This window comes from Drosophila ananassae, chromosome 3R (genome assembly GCF_017639315.1).
Source record: "Drosophila ananassae strain 14024-0371.13 chromosome 3R, ASM1763931v2, whole genome shotgun sequence".
In the NCBI taxonomy this organism is placed as follows: Eukaryota; Metazoa; Arthropoda; class Insecta; order Diptera; family Drosophilidae; genus Drosophila; species Drosophila ananassae.
In genome coordinates, this window is record NC_057930.1 from 14,013,356 (window position 1) to 14,034,996 (window position 21,641).

The 21,641-nt window shown below is 43.4% G+C and overlaps 5 protein-coding genes across 6 annotated transcripts in view; 3 read left to right on the top strand and 2 right to left on the bottom strand.

The window, feature by feature from the left end:
• The window catches only part of LOC6496894 (mucin-5AC), a 28,716-nt gene extending 21,751 nt beyond the window's left edge, over window positions 1–6,965 (top strand). The window contains exons 3-7 of the mRNA XM_001963158.4: window positions 2,698–2,835; window positions 2,967–3,080; window positions 3,167–3,250; window positions 4,066–4,167; window positions 4,245–6,965. Of these exons, the coding sequence (XP_001963194.1) occupies window positions 2,698–2,835; window positions 2,967–3,080; window positions 3,167–3,250; window positions 4,066–4,167; window positions 4,245–5,941 (2,135 nt within the window). The 3' untranslated portion in view covers window positions 5,942–6,965. The remainder of the gene's footprint in view (window positions 1–2,697; window positions 2,836–2,966; window positions 3,081–3,166; window positions 3,251–4,065; window positions 4,168–4,244) is intronic.
• A 641-nt stretch (window positions 6,966–7,606) lies between these two features.
• LOC6498631 lies at window positions 7,607–8,235 on the bottom strand. The gene is made up of 2 exons (XM_001963157.4): window positions 8,110–8,235; window positions 7,607–7,995 (listed from the first exon to the last, which is right to left on the bottom strand). The coding sequence occupies exon 2, from the start codon at window positions 7,982–7,984 to the stop codon at window positions 7,691–7,693; it is 294 nt and encodes a 97-aa protein (XP_001963193.1). The 5' UTR covers window positions 7,985–7,995; window positions 8,110–8,235; the 3' UTR covers window positions 7,607–7,690.
• Window positions 8,236–9,029: 794 nt separating this feature from the next.
• LOC6496895 (ribosome biogenesis protein WDR12 homolog) lies at window positions 9,030–10,735 on the top strand. Its single transcript, XM_001963156.4, has 4 exons — window positions 9,030–9,313; window positions 9,364–10,027; window positions 10,086–10,332; window positions 10,389–10,735. Exons 1-4 carry the CDS (start codon window positions 9,255–9,257, stop codon window positions 10,676–10,678), a joined length of 1,260 nt encoding a protein of 419 aa, XP_001963192.1. The 5' UTR covers window positions 9,030–9,254; the 3' UTR covers window positions 10,679–10,735.
• Window positions 10,736–10,937: 202 nt separating this feature from the next.
• LOC6496896 (ubiquitin-conjugating enzyme E2-24 kDa) lies at window positions 10,938–13,754 on the top strand. 2 transcript variants are annotated; one of them, XM_014905943.3, is made up of 4 exons: window positions 10,938–11,090; window positions 11,792–12,402; window positions 12,465–12,549; window positions 12,617–13,583. In XM_014905943.3, exons 2-4 carry the CDS (start codon window positions 11,817–11,819, stop codon window positions 12,627–12,629), a joined length of 684 nt encoding a protein of 227 aa, XP_014761429.1. In that variant the 5' UTR covers window positions 10,938–11,090; window positions 11,792–11,816; the 3' UTR covers window positions 12,630–13,583. The 2 variants fall into 2 exon arrangements, with proteins under 2 accessions (XP_014761429.1, XP_014761428.1); XM_014905942.3 differs by having other exon boundaries at window positions 10,949–11,281; window positions 12,617–13,754.
• A 107-nt stretch (window positions 13,755–13,861) lies between these two features.
• On the bottom strand, window positions 13,862–17,419 carry LOC6498630 (low-density lipoprotein receptor-related protein 11). Its single transcript, XM_001963154.4, has 6 exons — window positions 16,857–17,419; window positions 16,253–16,744; window positions 15,991–16,109; window positions 15,558–15,924; window positions 14,449–14,993; window positions 13,862–14,385 (listed from the first exon to the last, which is right to left on the bottom strand). The coding sequence occupies exons 1-6, from the start codon at window positions 16,996–16,998 to the stop codon at window positions 14,026–14,028; spliced, it is 2,025 nt and encodes a 674-aa protein (XP_001963190.1). The 5' UTR covers window positions 16,999–17,419; the 3' UTR covers window positions 13,862–14,025.
• Between the last annotated feature and the right edge of the window lie 4,222 nt (window positions 17,420–21,641).

A 21,641-nucleotide genomic window follows, 5' to 3' on the forward strand; every position in this document is an offset into this window, starting at 1 on the left:
AAATATGCTGGCTACTAGGCTACAAGGACTAGCAAGGACTGTTGGCAAAGGACGAGAAAAGCCACTTGGCTAAAATGTAATAATGACGGAGAATATTTTCTGGGAGCAGGCTGAAAGTTGAGTAGTTTATGAAGTGTAGGCGTCGGCGGGCAAGACAATTTCTATCCGCAATTTCCACGGCATGATTTGTTATTGCTGCTGTTGGTTTTCCGGGCCTTAAGCATTTATAGCCGCTCATATTTATCAATGGTGTTAAGTATTATTAATAGTATGTGTTCTCCAGTGGAGTAGTCCGCCTAGGAGGCTGTCAAAAAGTTTCAACAAATAGCAATGATTTTAATGGATATTCCAATGGATAGCATCTTCACTCAAGGGGATATTGACAAAGCCCATACCCTTTTGTTCTCAATTCCCTCTACGCCTCTGTCTGTCCCTTGGAGTCATTCATTTTTTTTATCCCCCAGCTGCGATGTTTGTTGGCTTGTTGTTTACAACAATTCCTTATCATTTATCACGACAAAAATAAAACCAACATTAATTTAGAATCAATGCAATTTATGGGTATGAATCAGCCACCTTTGCAACACCAAATCGCCTCACATTTACTGGCATTTGCATAATAATTTTCTGCTTTTTGCGGAAAACAATCAAAAGCTAATTTACAATGCAATTTCGCAGCCAACAATTTATTGTCAGTCGGCTGAGACAAACAGAAAACAGAAAAAAAAAACAAAACAAACAGATAAATAAAAGACAGCGGCTTACAGAATTTAAGCAACAAGGCAGAGCGCGGAAGCGTTGAAGAAAATCTAAAAAAAGATCTGTCCCCGTGGCGTATACGTAATCTGTACGATTCATGTTACTTAAGTTCCAGACAAATGTCAGTTGTCCCTCTGGCTGCGGTGGCCGCTCTGGCTGCTGTGGCTGCTCTACATAATGTGAATAATAATTTTGCTCATTTGAAACGTGTTGGCCAGCCAAAAATGACGTCGAGGAGACAGACACAAAAAACATAAACAAAAGCAACAAAAAATAGAACCCAAAGACCCAGAGACAATGGGGAAGTCGTGAAATTAGCGCTGCGTTCCACAATGAAAACAGAGCGCAAAACGGGAAGCTGTTCTACTAATTGCAACGTTTCGGATTTCATCCATGTGTGTCTGCATCTTGCATAACCACCAAGCCACAGAGAACAGACAGCTTAAAAGGCTAAATGAAAGTCGTAGACATTTCAAATGATTCCAGAATACTAAGTGATGGACAGAAATCCAGGAAATAAAGATATTCCTATGTTAGAAAAGCAAAAATGTGCGAAAAAGTTTTTTAAACAAGAATAATAGATTTAGTTGGGAATTAACATGAGCTCTAGGAGTAAAAATTAAATTATATTAAACCCACGCATGAAAACCAAAATAACTCCAAATAACAATTCGTTTTCCGGGAAGACAATGCAGAAAAATGAGCAGCATATGGAGTCCCCTTAATGAGTCCTAGAAAAACAATTTAGCTCGGGATGTACATTCAGGATCAAGTTTATAAAGGGCTCTCAAAATAAAGGATGCCCAACGTGGCCACAATAAAAGTGAAACTAAAGCACGGGGCGTATGATTAATGCTCGCACATATTTAATCATTTTTCATGGCAAATGACAACAGACCCGAGAGCTCAGCTCAGAAAATTGTTATGCCTTTAAGAAGGACAATTTTATGAGAGGGAGTGTGGGGAGACTATAAGTGGTAAAGGGCTGTTACCACTGGCAAGTGGAAAATGGTTTTTATGTCCCAGCATGTCAATCGGAATTATACGGCAACTGGACAATCAACGACCATGTAGACAAAGCGGCTGCCACTTCATCTTGTGCTCCTTTTCGGTTGGTTTTGTTCCAGTTCGTTTGGGAGTCGGTGGTGCCCAATTGGGAGTCGCCTCAAACTGGGCAAACAAAAAAGCCAAACTAAAACTAAACTCATTTAACTTTGCCGTATTTTGATAGCATTTTACCTTGCCCAGGCCGCAAGAACAACGGCAGGAGGAGCATAAGGACAGCCAGGAGCCGGAGCAACAGGAACAACAAACAACTGTTATCAAAATGTCATTCATTCAAATATGTACCGACTGACAGGGCGGAGGACGGGCAAAGGGCATCTGCCTGGCTCCACCCTGGCCTCTTTTCCGGTCTTTCTATATATTTTTCTCCCTGCATACACTCTACGAAAATCTAAAAGAAAAAATAATCCAATTATGAGTGTAAATTAAAGCAAGATTAAGGGTGTTTTCATTTACTTTTCATTTGCTGAGATATCCCTGGGAGAAATAATGATATCCTTGGCTTTTTTAAAAGAAAAACAAGAAATGTAAATACACTTTCTTTATATTTCTTTTTGATGATGAATAATTTAAGAAACAAGACTTAATTGGCCCTAAAATATTTCATGTGCATATCATATGAAAGTTTCATAAAATGTCAGCCTCTTTCTATGTTTTAATTTTGGAAAAGGATTAGGATTAGGAAGGTTTAGATTTTAGAAACATACAGCAATTAAGGTGAAAGAGTTTTAAACTTTATAGTATATTTTTATGGAAACTATGATAGTTATCTTCTTTATAAAAATTCTTGCAGTGAAACATTCTTGCCATTGGCCTTTGTTTGGCTTTTAGCTTTCTCTTATTTCACACTGGTGTTTTTCTCCTTTTTTGCAGTGCCCACCATTGAAAGTAGCAGCAGCAGTAGCAACATCGGCGCATCCTCCACAACCGTCACGGTCGCGGTCACGCCGACCAGCAGCAGCAACGGAAGCAGCACCACGGAATCCCCAACAGAACAGCAACAACCCCAGGGTAAGATCCAAAAACTAATCTCTCCGAGGCGAGTCTCGGACTCGGAGTCGGAGTTGGACTCGCCTCGAATCCACCCGCTCTTAAACTAAATGACAAACAACAATGCCCCCGCCATTCCAAAATGTTTATAGGCCAATGCCTGCTGGAAGGAGTCTGGGTGCCGGAAACGACGGTTCGATGCGAGAAGCAGGCCAACTGCCGGGCCATCCAGCGCACCGGCCACTGTTGCCCCGATTATAAATGCGGTAAGTGGCCAAACACTATAACATCCCACCGCCCAACTTTCGGATGCATTTATGCAAATCTTCTACTCTTTGGCCTCCATCCGCAGATTGTGAAAAGGATGGCAAAACTTATGCCAATGGTTATAAATTGGTTGATCCGGACACGCCGTGCACAGTGTGCTACTGCAAAGGTGAGTTCATGCAGATTGTTTCAAAATTAACCAGGTAGTGGGGTGCATAGTGAGCCAATAATGGCAGCTGGGCCATAGAGCTCAGGTGGAGAATGTTTAATTGCCCAGGAGTTTGATTAAATTTAAAAATAAATTAACTTAAATGCAAGATAGTTTTCAAGTTAACAAAAAATGTGTTGAATTTCATGTTAAGAGCTTACTTAACACAGAGCTTATTTAAACACAAAACGAAAATTTATCAAAGTTTAAAGGCTTAAACAAAACTTTACAAAAAAAACATATTTTTGGGGGTTATAACTTTGTGACTAAGACTTGTCTTTATTTTATTTTTCCAAATAAATCTTTTAACTTTAAGTTGTCTCATAAATTGGATTATTTTATGATGAGTATTTGCTAGTTTTTAAAAATAGAATGTGAATGCGTTTCCTTTTATAAAAACAATAGGAAATATTTTAAGAAATGTCTAGCCAAAACATAGTTCACATTCACGTCACTTTGTGTTTACTTTTAAATATTAATGAGAGCTTTATTATACTATACTATACTAGTTTAGAAGATATTTTAAATAAATATATTAGCATTTAATAGCTGCCAGTCATAATATTTGTCTGAGCCATTTAATTATTACACATTTTTAATAATTTTTGCAAATTAATGGACTTAGCACCATTAAAAAGCACTAGAATTTCTATTATTACATTGATATATTTAATGAGCAAGAATCTTATTAAAAATAATATTAATTTCCTTGTATTTCTCCTGCAATATACTTTGATGCTTGAACACTTTTTCTAATCACACACCATTTGTTGCAGGCGGCGATATTGTTTGTAGCTCAGTGACCTGTTTCCGCCGCGATGACTGCATGCCCAAATATGTACCGGGTCGGTGCTGCCCGGAGTACGACAACTGTCCAAGTGAGTAACAGAGGCCCCATGGCCATCCAGTTCCCGTGGGTAATCCCAAGATTTCATCCAATTCCACACGTTCACAGTTCTGGATAACAATCCGCCGCTGGCCAGTGAGCCGTCAGTGAGCAGCACCAGCATCAGCAGCTCTACGACGAAACCTGTGCCGGCGGCTCAGCCGGCGGGCTTTAACTGGAATATCACCATCAAGGAGATAACCAAGCCTACTGAGATCCGGATAACTGACGACAACAAGGCCAAACCGGCGATTCCCACGAGGAAGACCAGCAGCCTGCCACTGGCGACCACCGAGGGACCCGGATTGCCGGCAACCGCAATCAGTTTGGGGGACAGCAGTGCAGCAGCAACAGTAGGCAGCTCATCAGCAACGTCCACAACAAGTGCCCCAAGCACTGAGCCAACAGCAGCAACTGCAGCATCATCAGCAGCAGCATTAGCAGCAACTGTTGCAACAGCAACACCAACTGACACGGCAGCAACATCAACCGAAAGCCAAGACAGCAACCAAAAAGCACTTCCAGTCACCAACAGCAGTAGCAGCGAAAGCTTAAAGCTCATCGCCTCCGTCGGCTACATCGAGAGACCCCTGGCCCAGAGCAGCAATGTGGTGGAGCAACAGGTGCGCCCGCTGGTCACTTACACCTCCGATGGGCTGCAACCTCTGGCCGAGAATGATCCCAGCAAGGTGAACATCAAGCGGGAGTACACCACGGAGGGAGCCCCTGTCTCCAGTACACAGAAAAAGGAGGAGGAATCGGTGCCCCTGAGCACAGGCAATGTCTTCCTTCAGAATGGATTCAAGGAGTCGCTGGTAGAGTCTTCGGACGCGGATCTGGAGCCGGACACCGCCGGCAGTGATAATGTCTACCACATTATATCCACCACAGAGGGTCCTGGCAGCTTGAACAAAATCAGCACCGATGCACCTCTCACAAATGTTTCACCTGCCGCTTCAACCACTTCAGATCCCAGTACCAAAATGGATATTAGTACGGAAGGACCGGGACCAGCCAGCAGCGAGTTGCCACAATCGAGCTCCCCTCACCACATGGACGTGGAAGATGATGTGCCCCAGGTGGAATCTAATCCGGCCTATCCCTCCCTACCCGAGGACGACTTCAGCCTGCGGGATGTGAATTTTCCTTTGGTGGAGCTAGAGGACATAGGGGACGTCGAGAAGGATGAGCCCAGGAGCATAGTCAGTCCCTTTGACATGGACAACCATCACGTGAAGTTGGCTCCGGAAGCAAACCTGGATGGGAGCGGCAGTGGGAGTGGCAGCGGCGGTGGCAGTGGAGGAGGGGACATAGACCTCTTCCAGGAGAAGGCCTCCACCACAGAACGCATCGTGGCAGATGCCTCCGTCGTGCGGGAAAAGACCTCCCTGGTACCGCTGCTCATGAACAGTGGTGAGGACATTTCTGGAGAGATGCCGCGCATACAAAACAGCAGCTTTTTGCAGCTGGAGAAGATAAGCCGAGGAGAGGAAACGGAGTTGGGCAGTGGGGAGATCCGCGAACCCATAACCCCCAAAACCTTGCCAGTTTCCGTGCTAGAAATAGACGAGCTGGGCTCCGGAGCGGGTCAGGTTGGTGGGGTGGACCCGAAAGCCGATGCAGAGAGCCTCAAGCTGGACGAGAGCCAGGAGTCGACCGCCTCGAAGGCCAGCGGATCGGTGGACAAGTCTTCGGCGAGGGCCGAGAAGAGCTTTGTGGAGAGAGCCCTGCCCCTGGGACGCCTGTATCTTCAGAGGATTTACTAAGAGCTAGCCAGAAGAAGTTTAAGGATCAACGTAAAAGTTTATTGTATGTAAATATACCATAAAGCCTAGTATCTTGGAAGAGCACATCGGAAATCCAAACATTCAAGTGAGCGAAAGTGTTAGGTTTAAGTAGCCAGAAAGAAAGAAAACTCAAGGACGAGAAGAATCCTTGAAAGAATTATCGTTTTCATAGACTGCATAATGACCATCTGAATTTATCGACATTACGAACGTAATCATTAGCGTATGATTAGCAAAGCTGGGCTCCCCAAATGCAATAACTATATGTTTCATTATTCCAATTGCAATTTGTATTGCTTAGTTGTATTTTTAATTTATGCGTATCGATCTAAGTGCACACGATCTAAGAAAACAAAAAACATTAAAACCATTGCCACGCCCACAATCGAAATTCATCGAATAAGTCGCAACATTCACACCCAGATGGAGGAGAAAATTTTTAACTTGTTTTATCTCATCAGGACTTTATTTAATTTATAATTTATTGCTAAACGAAAGAGTACGAAAGATGAAAGATTTAATTAATCAGTGGTGATTTATTTAAAAAAATGCAAAGGCAAACCTATATAGTCTTCTTTAAATTGAAAAGCTTTTAAGTTTAGACTGAGTATGGAAAAGTTTTAATTTAAAGCAATTAACAATTACTCCTACATTAATCATAATTTATATAAAAATTAAATTAATTTTAACTTTGACATTGAATCAACTTGAGGAACAAGGATTCTCCCGAAGAACTAGCTGGCGGAGCAAGTGTCAAAAAAAAAAATGCAGTCATTCTTTAGTTAATAAATAATTACTTATATGAATATAATTTATTTAGGCGATGATCGCGCACACTCTGACTCACACCCACATCGACACACACAAACACACGCACACCGATTTTTTGATTAAAGTTTAAAGTAAAAAAGTAAATCTTATAAATACTTTAACTAGCGTAAATTTAGATTCAAGCTCATTATAAAATGTATGAATTATAAAATAAAGAAAAATCCTAAAAATACATTTATTTTTTGATGATTTTTGATAAATTGTAGAAAACACTCAAAGGTCCAAAGGGCCTACGCACATCAGTCCTACCCACAGTGTTGCGTAAGCTGCCCCACGGGGGGGGCTGGCCACGCCCTCTCGGACCCCTCATTACACATGCAAGTGCATGTGGCGGCAATTACCAAGAAATTAAATAAACAAACCGAAGCCCAGCAACGGAAAACAATCACGACGACAACTGTTGCATCACGACAGCAACTTTGCCGGCGGCGGCTCCAGCGACTCGGGTTACCTTACTTACTGGCAACTTCGTATTGAACCGTAATGCACAATCGCCCCATGGCTTACATAACAAGGTTGAGGATACAACAATACTAATGACACCAACAACCAACATAGCCGCAACAACATCGCAAATTTATTGTTAATTCGTATGCGCACTGCGCAGCGGGATCATCGAGGAGAAAGTCTCCGAAGAGCGTTAGGAAAAAAGCCACAGAAGAAAAGAAACATGTAATAAATCACTCTGGACCCCAGGCCATCGTCTTCGATCAAAAGTTTACAGAGGAGTCGAGACTGTCGACAAGTAACTGGTTTGGTTTTCGGGGAGGATCACTTTCGCTTTCCACCAAGACGACACCTCAATTGAATACATATAGTTTTTGTTGATTTTTATTAATGAGAAACTTAACAACGAGTGCAAAATGCAATGACCTAACTGGATGAGAGTCCTTAGATTTAGTTGCGACCGATCTGGTCCACCTGGGACTGCAGGTTGTTTATCACCTCAGAGGGCACCTGATCGCCCAGGATCTCGAAGAGGTTGATGCGCTGGTTGCCGGGGATCTGCTCGTAGGCGCCCAGCTCAATGCCCTCCTGGACATTCTGGATCTGGGCATCCTTGGGGATGAGCAGAGTCTGCTGGGCCTGACGGATGGCCTCGTTTGTGTAGGCGGCGCCTTCGCGTTGGGGCAGGGACTGGACACCGGCCAGCAGCAGGGCGAACATCGAACACAGCGCGAACACTTTCATTTTGTTGATTTCTGCAATGAATATTCCCGACTCAGTACTCACTCACACGACTCTCAACATTTCTTCATATATTTGGGTGCTTGTTATTTTAGCCATTTTATTTTAGCCAAAAGCCTGTGTCTTACCTTGCGCGCAACGTTTGATGTAATGTTTCGGCTGCGCAGGCGTCGAGCCCGTTTTATAAGCTGAGCTCCGCCACTGGAAGCCCCAGCCCCAAAAATCTGGAAAGCCTCAGCTCTTTCATTTTGTTTCGTTTCTGGTTTTCGTTCGATGTTGTAAAAATAATATAAAAAGTCTTATTACTTCCAGCTTCATATCAGATCAAACCCATTAAAGTAAAAACTGTGTTTTTTTATTGGAAATTATTTTTGGGCATTTGTCCAATATTAATGCGAAGGTTAAGCGCCACTTCGGAAATGTCAAGTGGCATTTAACCTTCCAGTGAGCATTTAACCACGAAGTGGTCTTTCAGGTGCTATCTGGTTCACATTAATAGCCGGTACGAAAAAATTAACAATTACTAGTCTTTGAAGAGTCATTTACAAATTGCAGCCATGGCTGGTCATTTTTTATTTTTTTTTCGCTTTTGCGTAAGACGAGTAAAAAGCAGACATATAGCATGAAACCATATTACAGCAAATCATGGAAGTCCGATTTGCTTGCAAAAATCTTGTAATGATTAATATTGCAATAATCTTTAAATAATTTATTTAAGCTACGTTAAACTATCATTATTTTATAGTTTATTATTTAATCAATGAGATTCTGTCGATTAAAAGTCATTAGAAGCATGGAACTATAAATGTTCTTTAAACTTTACAATATCTGACAATTTACAATTTTTAAATAGAAACTTAAAAGGCAATTAGTAAGTTTCCATATAGGTCACATAGCATTCCTTTTGACCACTGGGTTCTCCAAATCCTGTTTAAGAATTACTTATTTTTAAAAAACCGTTAAGTCTATCGGTTATTCTTACCGATTTATGCTATCAATTAGTCAGACTAAAAAATGTATCGTATTTTCGATAACGATATCGATATATTGATATTTTGATAATCCATCAACAACCCTATCGCGTTTACTTGTGTTCTTTTAAAACCACGATTTTTTAACATAAAATTAAATATACCCAACGCCGGAAAATAAATACGAGCTATTCGTACCCTCTCGCTCCTGGAACATCCAGAAGTTCAGCCAGGAGAAGGTGTAATCTGCCAGATACATCGCACAGCAAGTGCCGCCTAGCAAAACGCACGTGGGCACGGAGATGGATGTGGAAAACGGCGAGGGGCAGGTGCAGGTGCACCTCAAGACCAAACAAGAGCAGTAAGTATTCCGGAATATGATTAAAATTATGACTAAGAACTAAATTCCAGCTATGCCGTGCCGGATGTACCCTATGCTATCGATGGAACTGTAACCACCGCGGAGCTCAACACATTTGTGAACACATTGCTCCAGCAGAAAGATGGCTCGCCCGTGGACTTCGATTTTCTCGTATTTGACGAGTACCTACGAGGTCGGCTATGCGATCACCTGCGCGAGAAGGCCATCAGTTTCGAGGACGCCATCGAGATAGAGTACGTGGAACGTTTTCCAGCTCCAGAACCGCAGGATTGCTTGCTCCACGACGACTGGGTATCTGCGGTGAAAGCGAACGGCAAATGGATATTGACGGGATGCTACGACAATACGCTGAACATCTGGACCAACAAGGGAAAGCACATTCTTACTATTTCCGGGCACACGGCCCCCATCAAGGCGGTGGATTGGATATCGCTGGATGAAGAATCGGGTCGCTTTGTGTCTAGTTCTCAGGATCAGACAGCTATGCTGTGGCAGTGGAACGTTGGCTCGAACACGGCCGAATGTGTGTCCGTGTGCAAGGGTCACGAGCGAGGCGTCGACAGTGTCAGTGTAAGTCCCGATGGCCAACGCTTTGCCACTGGTTCCTGGGACACCATGCTAAAGGTGTGGTCTGCCGAGCTGGATGATGCGGGTGAGGGCACATCCAAACGGATGAAAGAGAGCGGAGTGAGGGTAAGTGTTTGGATTGTACTTGATGTTGGACAGCTCTTATATGTTCTTTATTCTTTAGACTCCCAAAATGACGCTCCAGGGACATAGGGAGAGCATTTCCGCGGTGCAATGGATGGACGCTAGCACTTTACTTACTGGAAGTTGGGATCACACGCTGAAAGTGTGGGATTTGAGCCTGGAAGGTATTAAGACCGAAATATCAACCAACAAGTCCATATTTGATGCCAGCTACTCCAATCTGAATCGCCTGATAGTGACCGCTTCGGCAGACAAGAATCTACGTCTATATGACGCCAGAACGAACCGTAAGACGAGGAACTATCTGTTAAAGACTTTAATTGACAGATTCTTGCTTTTTCAGAGGGTTCTGTGGTGCGGAACACCTATCTTGGACACAATGCTTGGGTGCAAGCGGTCATGTGGTCAACCACCGAGGAGTTCTTGTTTGTCTCTGGCGCCTACGACAATCAAAATAAACTGTGGGACTGCCGTAGTCCGAAGGCGCCTCTTTACGACCTACTGGGTCATGGAGAAAAGGTGCTGGACATTGACTGGACGAATCCCAAGTACATAGTCTCTGGCGGTGCTGACAACTCTGTGCGCGTGTTTAAGTCCCGAAAGGCGGTGGTGGAGAGCATGGACACTAAGTAATTGTAACAATAAACACTGTAAACAATAGATTTAAAATAAATTTTGAGTACAACTGAACACTCATTTTGTCAGTGCCTGACTTATTTCTGAAATGAAAATAATGCCAATTAATAATTTTATTTCGTAAATATATTAATAAATGTAAACATTTCTTGAGTAGGAACTACTTTTATTGCCGATCATTAAAAATAAAAATGGTTTCAGCAACTAAATAATAATTTTAAACTGCAGTGTGACCAGTTGCCGACGACTATCGATAGGCATTCTCATTTTCGGGATTTCACCACCGCATCTTTGGGATTTCTTGACGCGTTTTGCGGATTAAGGATGTGAGCAGCGAACAAAAGCTATAACAAAGATAGAAAGACTTATTTGCGAAAGACGATTTTGATTAAATAAAGGACCAACAAAGGTGCGATCTCGCGATAAACACGTCCGCAGCGCCATCCCCAAATTACGCCGGCAGAACCGCCTGCCCACCCACAGCGAAGGCTGAATCGTGTGCGCAAGAGTGCGAGCGAGAGGGCAGCAGGCGACAGAGGCGAGCGAAAATTATTTTCGCAAGTTGTGATAGAAAAAAGTGAAAGAAACGGCGAGCGCGAGGTGTGTATCGGTGGAGGGTCTGGGAAATGGTCCCCAATCCGCAATGCTTTCTTCCGCCGAGCCAAATAGTGACCCGAAAGTGCAGGAGGAGGAGGCAGCGGCGGCGGCAGTAGCAGCGGCGCGGCATCAACCGCGGCAGAGCGACGACGGCGGCAGAAATGCGTTTGCAAATGTCGGCTGATTGATTTTTTTGTGGGGAAACATAGTCCGGGCATTGGAGGCAATTGTTTTGGGGGTCAGGGTAATGTCCAGTTGGCTATTTAGTCCTGGGTCAACATTCCACCCTCCCCCTCCCAGTGCCATCATCGAAATTTTGCCAAAATGGCCGCTGCCTTAGTTCAATAAAAAAATGTGTGTGTTTGTGCGAAAAAGGCATGCCCGCCGTCGCTGATAAAAACAAAGCGGAAACCTTAAAACGACCAACTCCCCTGCTTATGTCAGAAACCGGGTCAAGGACCCATTGTGCAAAGCCACATCAAAATAACAACTCCCCCTTTCTCTTGCTTTCAGTTCCTCCCAGTCGAGGTCACCAGACATGTCTTCAACCCCAGCCGCTGGCAATGCCACCGAGGTGGCCACCTCCAGTGCCAGCACCACTCCGAGTGCCCCCAGCGCGGCCACCGGTAACGCCAGCCAAACCACAACCACGCCAGCCACGACGCCCGCCCGTGGTGGCAGGGGTGCCAATGGTGGTGCTTCAGGAAGCAACGCTGCCGGCGGCGATGAGCCGCGCAAGGAAAGCAAACCCACGCCTAGAATATCCAAGGCGCTGGGTACCTCGGCTAAACGCATCCAGAAGGAGCTGGCTGAGATCACACTTGACCCGCCGCCCAACTGTAGTGCCGGGCCGAAGGGGGACAACCTCTACGAGTGGGTGTCCACCATCCTGGGACCGCCCGGATCTGTCTACGAGGGCGGCGTCTTCTTCCTGGACATCCACTTCTCGCCGGAGTACCCCTTCAAGCCGCCCAAAGTCACGTTCCGCACTCGCATCTACCACTGCAATATCAACAGCCAGGGCGTTATCTGCCTGGACATACTCAAGGACAACTGGTCGCCGGCGCTGACCATATCGAAGGTGTTGCTGTCAATTTGTTCCCTGCTCACAGACTGCAATCCAGGTGAGACGTCGATTAGGACAACATTTAAAGAAAATTGTATAAAACTAATTGTTTTCATTCAGCCGATCCGCTGGTGGGCAGCATCGCCACGCAATACTTGCAAAATAGAGAAGAACACGATAGAATTGCGCGTCTCTGGACAAAAAGGTAAGCTTCAATGTTTTCCTAATAACTTATCAGTGATTTAATGCATTTCTTTCAATCATTCAACCAGGTACGCAACATGATGCGTAAGTTCTGACTTCGTATATGTACCACAAACCGAAAACTGCAACAACAGAAATGAAAATTCGCATCTTGCAAAGGAGAAAGTCTATTTTATAAATATATATTAAAATACGCTAACTATTAAATTAACAATAACAGTAACAATTACCATAACACGTACACGTAACACGAACAGCAGCAGCCAACAGCAAACAGCCAGAAAATAGTCGATCCCACTCAGCCTATCCTTATGTTGCGTTTACACAAAATATGTAAAAACATTTGAAACGATTCTTGTGTTATATATTTGGAGGAAAACAAAACAAAGCAAAGAAAAAAAGAGTCAAAATTCGAACACAAATTGCACATTGACATATTGAATTATAAGCTATTCAACTGCATAAATATTATAAATACAATTAGTTTACATTATATGTGTACAGTGTTAAGTGAAAATGGAGCTAAATGAGTAAAGAGAAGAGCCTATTTAAATGCATAATACTTAATACAAATATAATTAACAGAACCAATGTCAGGGCAGTACAGTTCGTAAATGATTTTTATTCGCAAAACTGGCCGCATCAAAGGAAATTCTCAAAAAAACAAAAGACTAATGTGAAGAGAGGAAAAAACGATAAAAACGAAAACGAAATAATTCTATGTATACAAAATTAAGACAACCTATTCCAAATTCCAAAAACGAAATTAGACATTTTTGTTATTCATAAATATAAAAATTCGATTTGGTTTGTATTTGTTTAATGTGATATCTGTAAGCTTGTGAAATCTGTTCTTTGGCCAACTGCATTTCGAAAATCTGTGAGCATTAAAATTGTATTCATGACTTATAATAGAAAGCGCGCCACAACAGCGAAAATTACGTGTTGTTTTCAACAAATGCAATTAAGAGTATAGAGCTGATATATAAAAAGTAAAACAAAGCAAAAAATATAAACGAAAACATAAAAGAAAAACAACTTCCTATTATTTTGTAGTTTTAATGACAAAGCCGTGTCACATCAATGAAAAAAAAGAAACTGAACAAACATTTTCGTAAAAAGTAATGTAAGTCTTTTGCGTCAAGTCCCAACAAAAACTGAGATCGAGGATACAAAGAACTTAAATAAAAAAACTTAAATGAAAAATTCATTTAGTCCTTTGATCTTTTCTATTTTAAAAGGTAATCAGATTGGTGAATGCTCTCTTTCCCGTCTGGATTCTTCAGGATCCTTGCCAAAAATAAAGTAGCACATAATTTAAGTTACATTTTATTCGATATATCTTTGTTTATACAAAATATGTTTCTCATTACACTATTATTCATAAATATATATACGACCCCGAACATGGGACAATAGAATGAATATTGGCAAACCCCCCAGTCCCTTCCTCCCACCACCGACATCTCCTCAGCACTTAGAGATACATGCCGTTGACCAGAAAGTCCGCCTCCTGAGAATAAGGCGTCTTGCCGCCTAGGCGCCGTGCCCTCCGGCTGACCGTCCGCATCCGGCAGCCAATAAGGATGGCGAGTGCTGCGGTGACCAGCAGACCCATGGTTAGTGAAAGGACAGCTCCACCGGGTCGCTCCGAGTGTCCATCATGGTCGCGGAACTCTATCGCCAGATTCTCATGGATCATCTTGTACTGCTCGTGCACCGGCGACACAGGAACGGGTAGAACTGGCAAGGATGCCTCCTGTTTATTCTGTTCCAGGGCCAGTTCGATGGGATCCTTTCCAGCCTTCGCCTTGACCTTTTTGTGCTTTCGTTGTTTCTGCGAAAGATTTTAGATTTTATGATTCCTCTATATATAACAAAAAAAATTACCAAATCTAACCTTCTTTGGCGCCTCTGTGGAGGTGTCATCGTCGTAGTCATCGTATTCTTCATCCCCACCAGGACCCTGGCTCTTTCCCGGAGCAGGGGCCGCATTCAGGACGGGCAGCATGGCTTGCTGCTGGGCTGGAGGAGATTGAACAGCAGGTGCTGTGGCATAAATGCGACCCTGTTGCTGAGGTGTGATGGCTTGCTGTTGCTGCTGAACTGGCAGTTGTTGCTGCGGCACCCCTGCGGCCGTTTGGGGCCACACGGCACCTGGCTGCAATTGCTGGACAGACGATGTCTGCAATTGGCTCTGTGGTTGCTGTTGCTGCTGCTGTTGCGTGGGCATGTACAATCCAGAGCGCGGCAGCGACATCCCATAGAGTTGATTGCTGTTGTAGCTGGGCAATTGGAGTGGTGCTGATTGCCCCTGAACCTGAACCGCCGACTGTGCCTGCCCCTGCCCCTGCCCCGGCACCGGCACCGGGAGCTGTCCCTGCCCGTTCGCCGGTTGCTGCAATTGGAGGCCGCCTTTGTGACTAAATATGTGACTCCGCTCATCTGCAAGAAAGTGGAAACGGCACAAGGAAGTATAAAGTGTGTCTCCCAGTTAACGCACAACTAATTGAATTAATTACGAGTAGACAGAGAAACAACACGAACGAACACACAGCCAGCCGTAAATCAATTTTGAGCGACGGCAGCTCCCATTTCACACAATGGAAACTGATGGGCAATTTGCGATTTTCCCAGAAGAAAACCCGACCCAATGCCGGGGAAAGGGAGCTCATGCCCATGCCCATGCCAGAGGGATCATTGCGTGTGTGTGCTCCTCCAATGGCAATTTGTGTGCTAATGTCGCACTGGGCGCCGCCGCCTCCGGGTAACATTCTCCGGGAAAACGGAATTGTTTTCCCTCATAAATATTTTTCCAACTTTTAGTTTTGTTGGACGAAACTAATTGTTGTTGAGCACTCAATCGACTTTAATTATAAAATAAAAAAGGAAATTGCTCAAGCGGAAGTTGGTTTCTTGTCTTAGATCCTGATCTTAGTCTTAATTCCAATTAAGGGGCATCATTTTTGACTTTTCTTTATTATTTTTAACATTATACATAAAACTTACCTCCATTTAAAGCCTCTGCCTGTTGCGGAGGCGACTGTTGCTGCTGTTGCATCGGCAATTGCTGCTGCGGCTGTTGCTGTTGCACCTCGGCAATCATTTTGCGGTTGGCCCAAGCGGCGGCATCTTCGCGATTGTTCACCATGGGTGGCGGTGGCGGAGGTGGTGGTGGTGGTCCCAGCACAATTACATGCTGTGGCTGTTGCTGTTGCTGCTGTTGTTGTTGCTGATGCTGCTGCTGTTGAGCGGCAACCTGCAACTGTTGTTGCACGTTCTGCACGGGCAGGTATTGCTGCACCATTGGCTTAGCAGGCTCCATGTTGTTGTTGCTCCCACTTGACTTTGTAGCCGACGATGATATGGTGTTGCACTGAAATATAGGTTAGCAATTAACGATCGTAGTGCCGGAAAACGAAAGGTGAAGGGGGCAACTCACTTCCGGTCCCTCGTCGCTGCCATCTTCGCACTGCGGTATACCGTCGCAGGCATTGTAGACCGCAATGCATTCTCCGGAATGGCAGGTGAACTGGAAACGCCCACAGTGTGCAATGGGAGCTGAAATTCGGGAAAGGTATTTTCTCATTTAAATAACAAAAGTATTGTTGGAACAACATAATCAAATGCAATGAGTTTTTCAAATTAAACTGGAAAATTAGTTAAAGCCAAAACTGATTCAAATTTGTGTTGCCACAACCTACCACTTTGAACCACGTTGACTGCCGATTGCGCCACACTAGGAACAGAGCCCGTTCCCGCTCCAGCTACCGATACGGATGTGGGGGCCACAACGGTGGCCGCAGTGGGCTTGTCCCGCGCTTCCGGCTTCAATTTGAGGTTACTCAGCTCCCACTCTTGCTGCGAGACATTGTTGCTGGGTATGTGGGGCAGCTGGGGACGCGGAGTGCTGGCCACTTCGTTGGGCTGCCGCACCTGGGGGGTCAGAACGGCACTGGTGTAGTTGGCGTGCCGTGTGAACTTGCAGTGGAAGTTCTCCGGCGGTCCGCACTCAAATAGGTAGCAATAGCCCCCAGCCTTTCGCTCGAAAATGTACACATCGCAGGCGTCCGTCTCACAGCAGAGCCGCTCGCACTCCTCAATGGTGTCCAGCTCGAGACCCTGGAGGTACTTGCCACCAATCGCCTGGGATTCTCCGGTCCGTATAATGGTGTTTTTGTGAACATCAAAGTGACCTACAAGATAGATAGATAGAGAGGATTATTGAAACAGATGGATAGGATTATATAAAAATTTCGATATGACAAGACTAGATAGCTCTAATCTTTGAACATATGTGGCTCTCACCTATGCAGACCTCCAGGTCCATCCGCTTGGCCAGTCGGTGATCGGCTGGAAAAGATTGCGGATTGAGGTACTCCACCTGCTCTGCGGTGGCTGCTGCTCCCACAATCATTAGCAGCGGAATTAGCGCCAAATTGGATATCATTTCAAACACTAATGATTATTTTTTGCGGTTTTACGTTCCCCCGTTTGGGGCAGCTGGCGGTCACAGTTCACTGGGGGAGTGCCTGGAGTCGACCGTGAAAGAGAGACGGAGCAAGAGAGGCTGGTTCGAGGGCTTGCCGTGTTTACAAATTTTACACGCCTATTGATTTTTGGCCTTTTTCGCGATTCGTAGTCTTGCCAAGCACCACTTCTCTTTCGTTCACACCCGAACGCGCTAAAATAATGACTTTATGATCTTTCTCTGTGGTTTTATTTGGGTTTCTTCGGGTTATTTAATTTTTTTCCTTGACTTTTAGTATTTTCGCTACGGCTAGCGAAAAGTAAACCAATGGAAGTGCTTAGAAAATGTAGCCAGTTTCCTCATGGAGCTTTTCCACCCTTAGCTGGAAAAAGCTACCTGAACTTTTTGTTATCAGCTGATTGGGGGGTGGTTATCGGAGGCAGAACTTTCCAGTATTTTCACATGTTTTCCGCTGGAAGTCTCTCAAGCTTTCTCTCGCCCACATACAGCCAACATATGTTTGAACTTTCAACCCCAACCTTGCAGACCTTGTAATGCACCCCGTCAATTTGGCACAACAATAACCGTCGAGGATGTCGACCCGTCTTTGGCAGGACTCTCTTTAAATGAAAATTTATTTAAAACTGCAAGCAGTGTTAACACTGAAAATAATAAATATAAATCAAATATTATACAACAGTAACATTTATACTTAAACCTTTAAACCTTATAGGCAACTTATCTTGAAGGATAGAAAAGGTTTTCCCTAATAGTTTCTATTCTTTTCATAAATTTAACTAACTTTTGTATAGTTTGTTTTATTTCTGGATTTATTTGTTCTAATATTTTAATAAATTGATCTTTAAATATTTCATGTGTACAACAATGAAAATCGATAGAGAGCTTTTATTTTACCTTTATTTCTATCGAGGCTTTAATAATTTAGCTGCGGTTGGGGTGGTTTACAATTGTTTGGGGTATATTGGTTAATCGAACTGAACTCGAACAGACTTTCACCCCAAAGAGGTGTATTCTGAAACTGTACATGGCTGGGTATATGGGAATTTGCACAGTTGGGGGAGAATCCTTTGGTGAAGGGTTAAGCCATTACATCCCAAAAGGATAGAGTTGCTAATTGCAGCAGGACCTCTGTAAAGTAACAGTATTCCCCTCAACGCATGCGCCCACTATTCGGGCAGCTTAAAGCCGCCTGAAGAGGCAACTTGGCCATGTTAATGAAAATAAAGCGTTAAACGGAACAAGGGTTCGCTGCTCATGCACACCCATCCATCCATATGCATTTATATGCACATCCTCCCAGTGCACCCGGCTGCCTATTAAAACACCCAAGCTATTGCTGCACAAAAGCCCGGCAAGAAGGCAAAACAAAAAATATACAAAGGCTGGAGCGGCGGCGCTGAGCAGCGAATTTGCAACCCCCTTCAGGGCTGTTGCAAGACAACAACAAAGCAGCATACAATTACGGGCTAGGATATGGGGGAGGCTGGGGCTAGGGAGGGGGAGAGGAAGGGGAAAAGGACGAGGGAGCGTGGGGAAAAAAGCATTTGGGGCCATAAAGTGGGCAAAATGCGAAAGTCTGGTAGAAGCATAACAACGAAAAAAACCATTGCATATTTCAGGGAGTCACGTCACCCAAGCTAGTCAAGTGGGCAGCGTGTTGGAGGCTCTTTCCCCACAATCACACAGTCACACTCGAAGTTGTGTGTATTCGTGAGAGTATAGAGGTGTGGGTGTATATTGCATTTTATGGAATGTACGAGTAGTCGACCTATGGAAGCCCTGTAGTAGAAAGTATTTTAAAAATATACAATTTATTTAATTAAAATTGAAACAATCTTTACTTGTAGAGAAGAAAGATCAATTCCTCAAATAAATGTATATTATAGGACTTTATTACAAAATACAATATAATTATTAAAACCCTTATAACCTGACATTAAATATTCTGATTTTAAACCGGAATTTTGTTGAATATAGGAGATGAAGTACAAAATACAAATAATAGTACACCATTAGTAGGAAAATGAAATACAAGCCCTAATACTTTAAGTTTTATATATTATATATTACCCCTTACTATTATATTATACCTAAATAAATAAATATTATTTTCAAAATCTCCCTTAAGCCAAGACTAACCCTTTATGATTTATGAAAAACAAGGTATCTTGGCAGCATCGCTTAAATTGCATCTTCAGTTCAGTTTTTGCTTTTCTGCCACTGGCAATGTTAATGCTTTTAATGAACGACAAAGCAGTGCCGAGCAGGACGCTGGGCGTGGCATGTGGCATGTGGGGAGTAGCAGGGAGCTATCAGGGAGCTAGCCGGGTGGTTACTCAGTGATTACATTCAACTAAAAAGTGATTTGCATTTATTTTTAACGCCACATTGAAGGGTCTCTCTCTAATTGCACTAAAGGGATAATTTTTTGTGAAAGCAATTTTCGACGTTGGTATGCATATTCGAGACAAAGGAACCTGCAGAATGTCCTTTTTCATGCTTCTTGGTTCGACTTTTTTCCAAGAAAATTGCACAAGCTTGCATGACTTGTGGGAGTTTGTGCTTTTCCCCTAATAAGGGTTATTGACACAAATGCAACACAAGTTGTTTCGTAGGGACTACCGAGGCATTTGTATATCGGATCTCCTCTAGTTGCTCTTGGCCAAAGTCTGAGCTGCTTACTGAAATTTATTCGTTTTAGCCGAAAAACTTATTCGCTCGTGTCACAGACGTCGAGACGCCAAAGTTCAATAGCATTGAAGTGAGGACAGAAAAAAAAATTTAGAAAATCTCCCCCATATCCTTCAGCCATCCATTCGGCAAATGACTGAAAAGACTCGTAAAGCATTTCGGACAGAAAGGACATGTGCACGTGCAGCCAGAAAGCTCGTAAATTCTCCACATTTACCGAAATGGAAATTTCGCCAGACGAAGCACAAAGAAGCCAGCGGAGATGGCTCAAACTGGGGGAGGGAGGGCCTCTGACTGACTGACAAGATGTGGCGGGGTCTTCATTTCAGTTACCAGGGGAGCCAGGTGCGCCAGTTGGGGCTTTGAGTTCGTCTGGCGGCTTTTATTGTGTGGCCTTGCCGCTGAAAAACGTGTTTTGATTTTTCGTTAGAAAACTGTTTATCTTTTCCCTGCTTAATTCTGTGCCCAGAATTCCCTCCCATTTTGACACAAAAGCACAACGGGCCAGCACTCGAAATGAATGAATTTGTTAGCTTGTCGCAGCCAGAATTTAAGTCAAACAACAAACTAACCGAAAAGATACATGACCTGTGGCTTAGTCAGAGGCTGAACCTGGTGAGGGGAATCTAAATGGGAAAAGTTCTACAACAGAAATTACCAAGATTTATAGCGACTTGTATTTATTTTTACCATCTACCCTTTTTTATGGTGTAGCGACGCCTCTGCCCAATTTAAACGGCCTTTTGAGCTGAACATAAATATGGCTTAGGTCTGTTGGCCAAAAAATAACTTTAATTAAAACAGTCGTAGATAATTTTATTGAGCTTGTGACAGTAAACGAAAGAAAGATAAAATGTCCAGCTCGTTTACATAATAGAGCTCTGAAGAGACCTTGGGACTCAGCGTTCCACATAACAGCGAAATTTGTGAAAGAAAGATGAGTTAGTTAGAATTAAAAAAAGAATATCTGCTTCCCAAGAAAACTTTAAAAAATGAAATCACCTCCAACAATAAAATATAAGTTAAAGATTTTTATACGCCATTCTAGGTATTAATGGTACATTAAAATTTTTAACAAACAAGTAATTAAAGTTTAATCATTAAAAGTAGTATTCCTTCACACCTCTGGCTAAAACATTAAAGGAAAAAAACGAATGGCAAATAATGATGCGTAAAGCCAAGCCCCTAAAAACCCATGGACTGACGAACTGACCCAACTGATCATTAATTATATGCAGAAAGAAAAAAGAGGAAAAAATGGAAAAACTTTCAAATGCCCAGACAACGTCGCGACTATTAAACCAATTTTTGCGGAGCTGGAGAAGCTGGCCTGGTGTCTGTTGACAGTTGGCTGTTGTCTGTCGGCCAGGGGTGGCCAAATGGAATTAATGGAGAGCATAAAAGCGAATTTCTCATACAAAAGGCGAAGCGTCAAGGAACCCTCAAGTGCCAATTTTTCGTTGCCGTTGTTTATATTTGAGACACGGCGGGGCAGTGAGGGGGCAAATACTGGCTTAACCACACAATAAATGCGCAACAAGGGGCCATAAACATGGCCAAGAGCAGATGGAATTTTGGGAGATTGAGGGAGTCGCCTGGAGCAGCAGATGCTGCCTCTGAGCATCTGAACTCTTGAACTTGCGGCTCATGGCGGCAGGCAATGAGTTCAACGAATTGGCCAAAAAACAAAGCCCGACATCCCTAGCCAAGTCAAGGGTCAAAGGCTTCTAGCAATTGAATATTTAAGGACCTCTCCGAAAATTAAGCATACGCAACGTTGGCCAAGAGTAATTCTCAAGTATGTTACTTATGCAACTCCAAGAGCTGTTAACTTTAATATTTCAAACGAAAAACAAAAGACACCAGGACCAGGCCATAGACTTAAATATTTTATTACTTTCGGGACAGTG

Coding starts and splice junctions, on each gene's coding strand:
- LOC6498631 (XM_001963157.4), bottom strand. CDS start 7,984: ATGAAAGTGTTCGCGCTGTGTTCGATGTTCGCCCTGCTGCTGGCCGGT.
- LOC6496895 (XM_001963156.4), top strand. CDS start 9,255: ATGGATGTGGAAAACGGCGAGGGGCAGGTGCAGGTGCACCTCAAGACC. Junction 9,314..9,363: donor CTCAAGACCAAACAAGAGCA/GTAAGTATTCCG, acceptor ACTAAATTCCAG/CTATGCCGTGCCGGATGTAC. Junction 10,028..10,085: donor TGAAAGAGAGCGGAGTGAGG/GTAAGTGTTTGG, acceptor TTTATTCTTTAG/ACTCCCAAAATGACGCTCCA.
- LOC6496896 (XM_014905943.3), top strand. CDS start 11,817: ATGTCTTCAACCCCAGCCGCTGGCAATGCCACCGAGGTGGCCACCTCC. Junction 12,403..12,464: donor GCTCACAGACTGCAATCCAG/GTGAGACGTCGA, acceptor GTTTTCATTCAG/CCGATCCGCTGGTGGGCAGC.
- LOC6498630 (XM_001963154.4), bottom strand. CDS start 16,998: ATGATATCCAATTTGGCGCTAATTCCGCTGCTAATGATTGTGGGAGCA. Junction 16,745..16,856: donor GGACCTGGAGGTCTGCATAG/GTGAGAGCCACA, acceptor TCTATCTTGTAG/GTCACTTTGATGTTCACAAA. Junction 14,994..15,557: donor GGCAGAGGCTTTAAATGGAG/GTAAGTTTTATG, acceptor ACTTTCTTGCAG/ATGAGCGGAGTCACATATTT.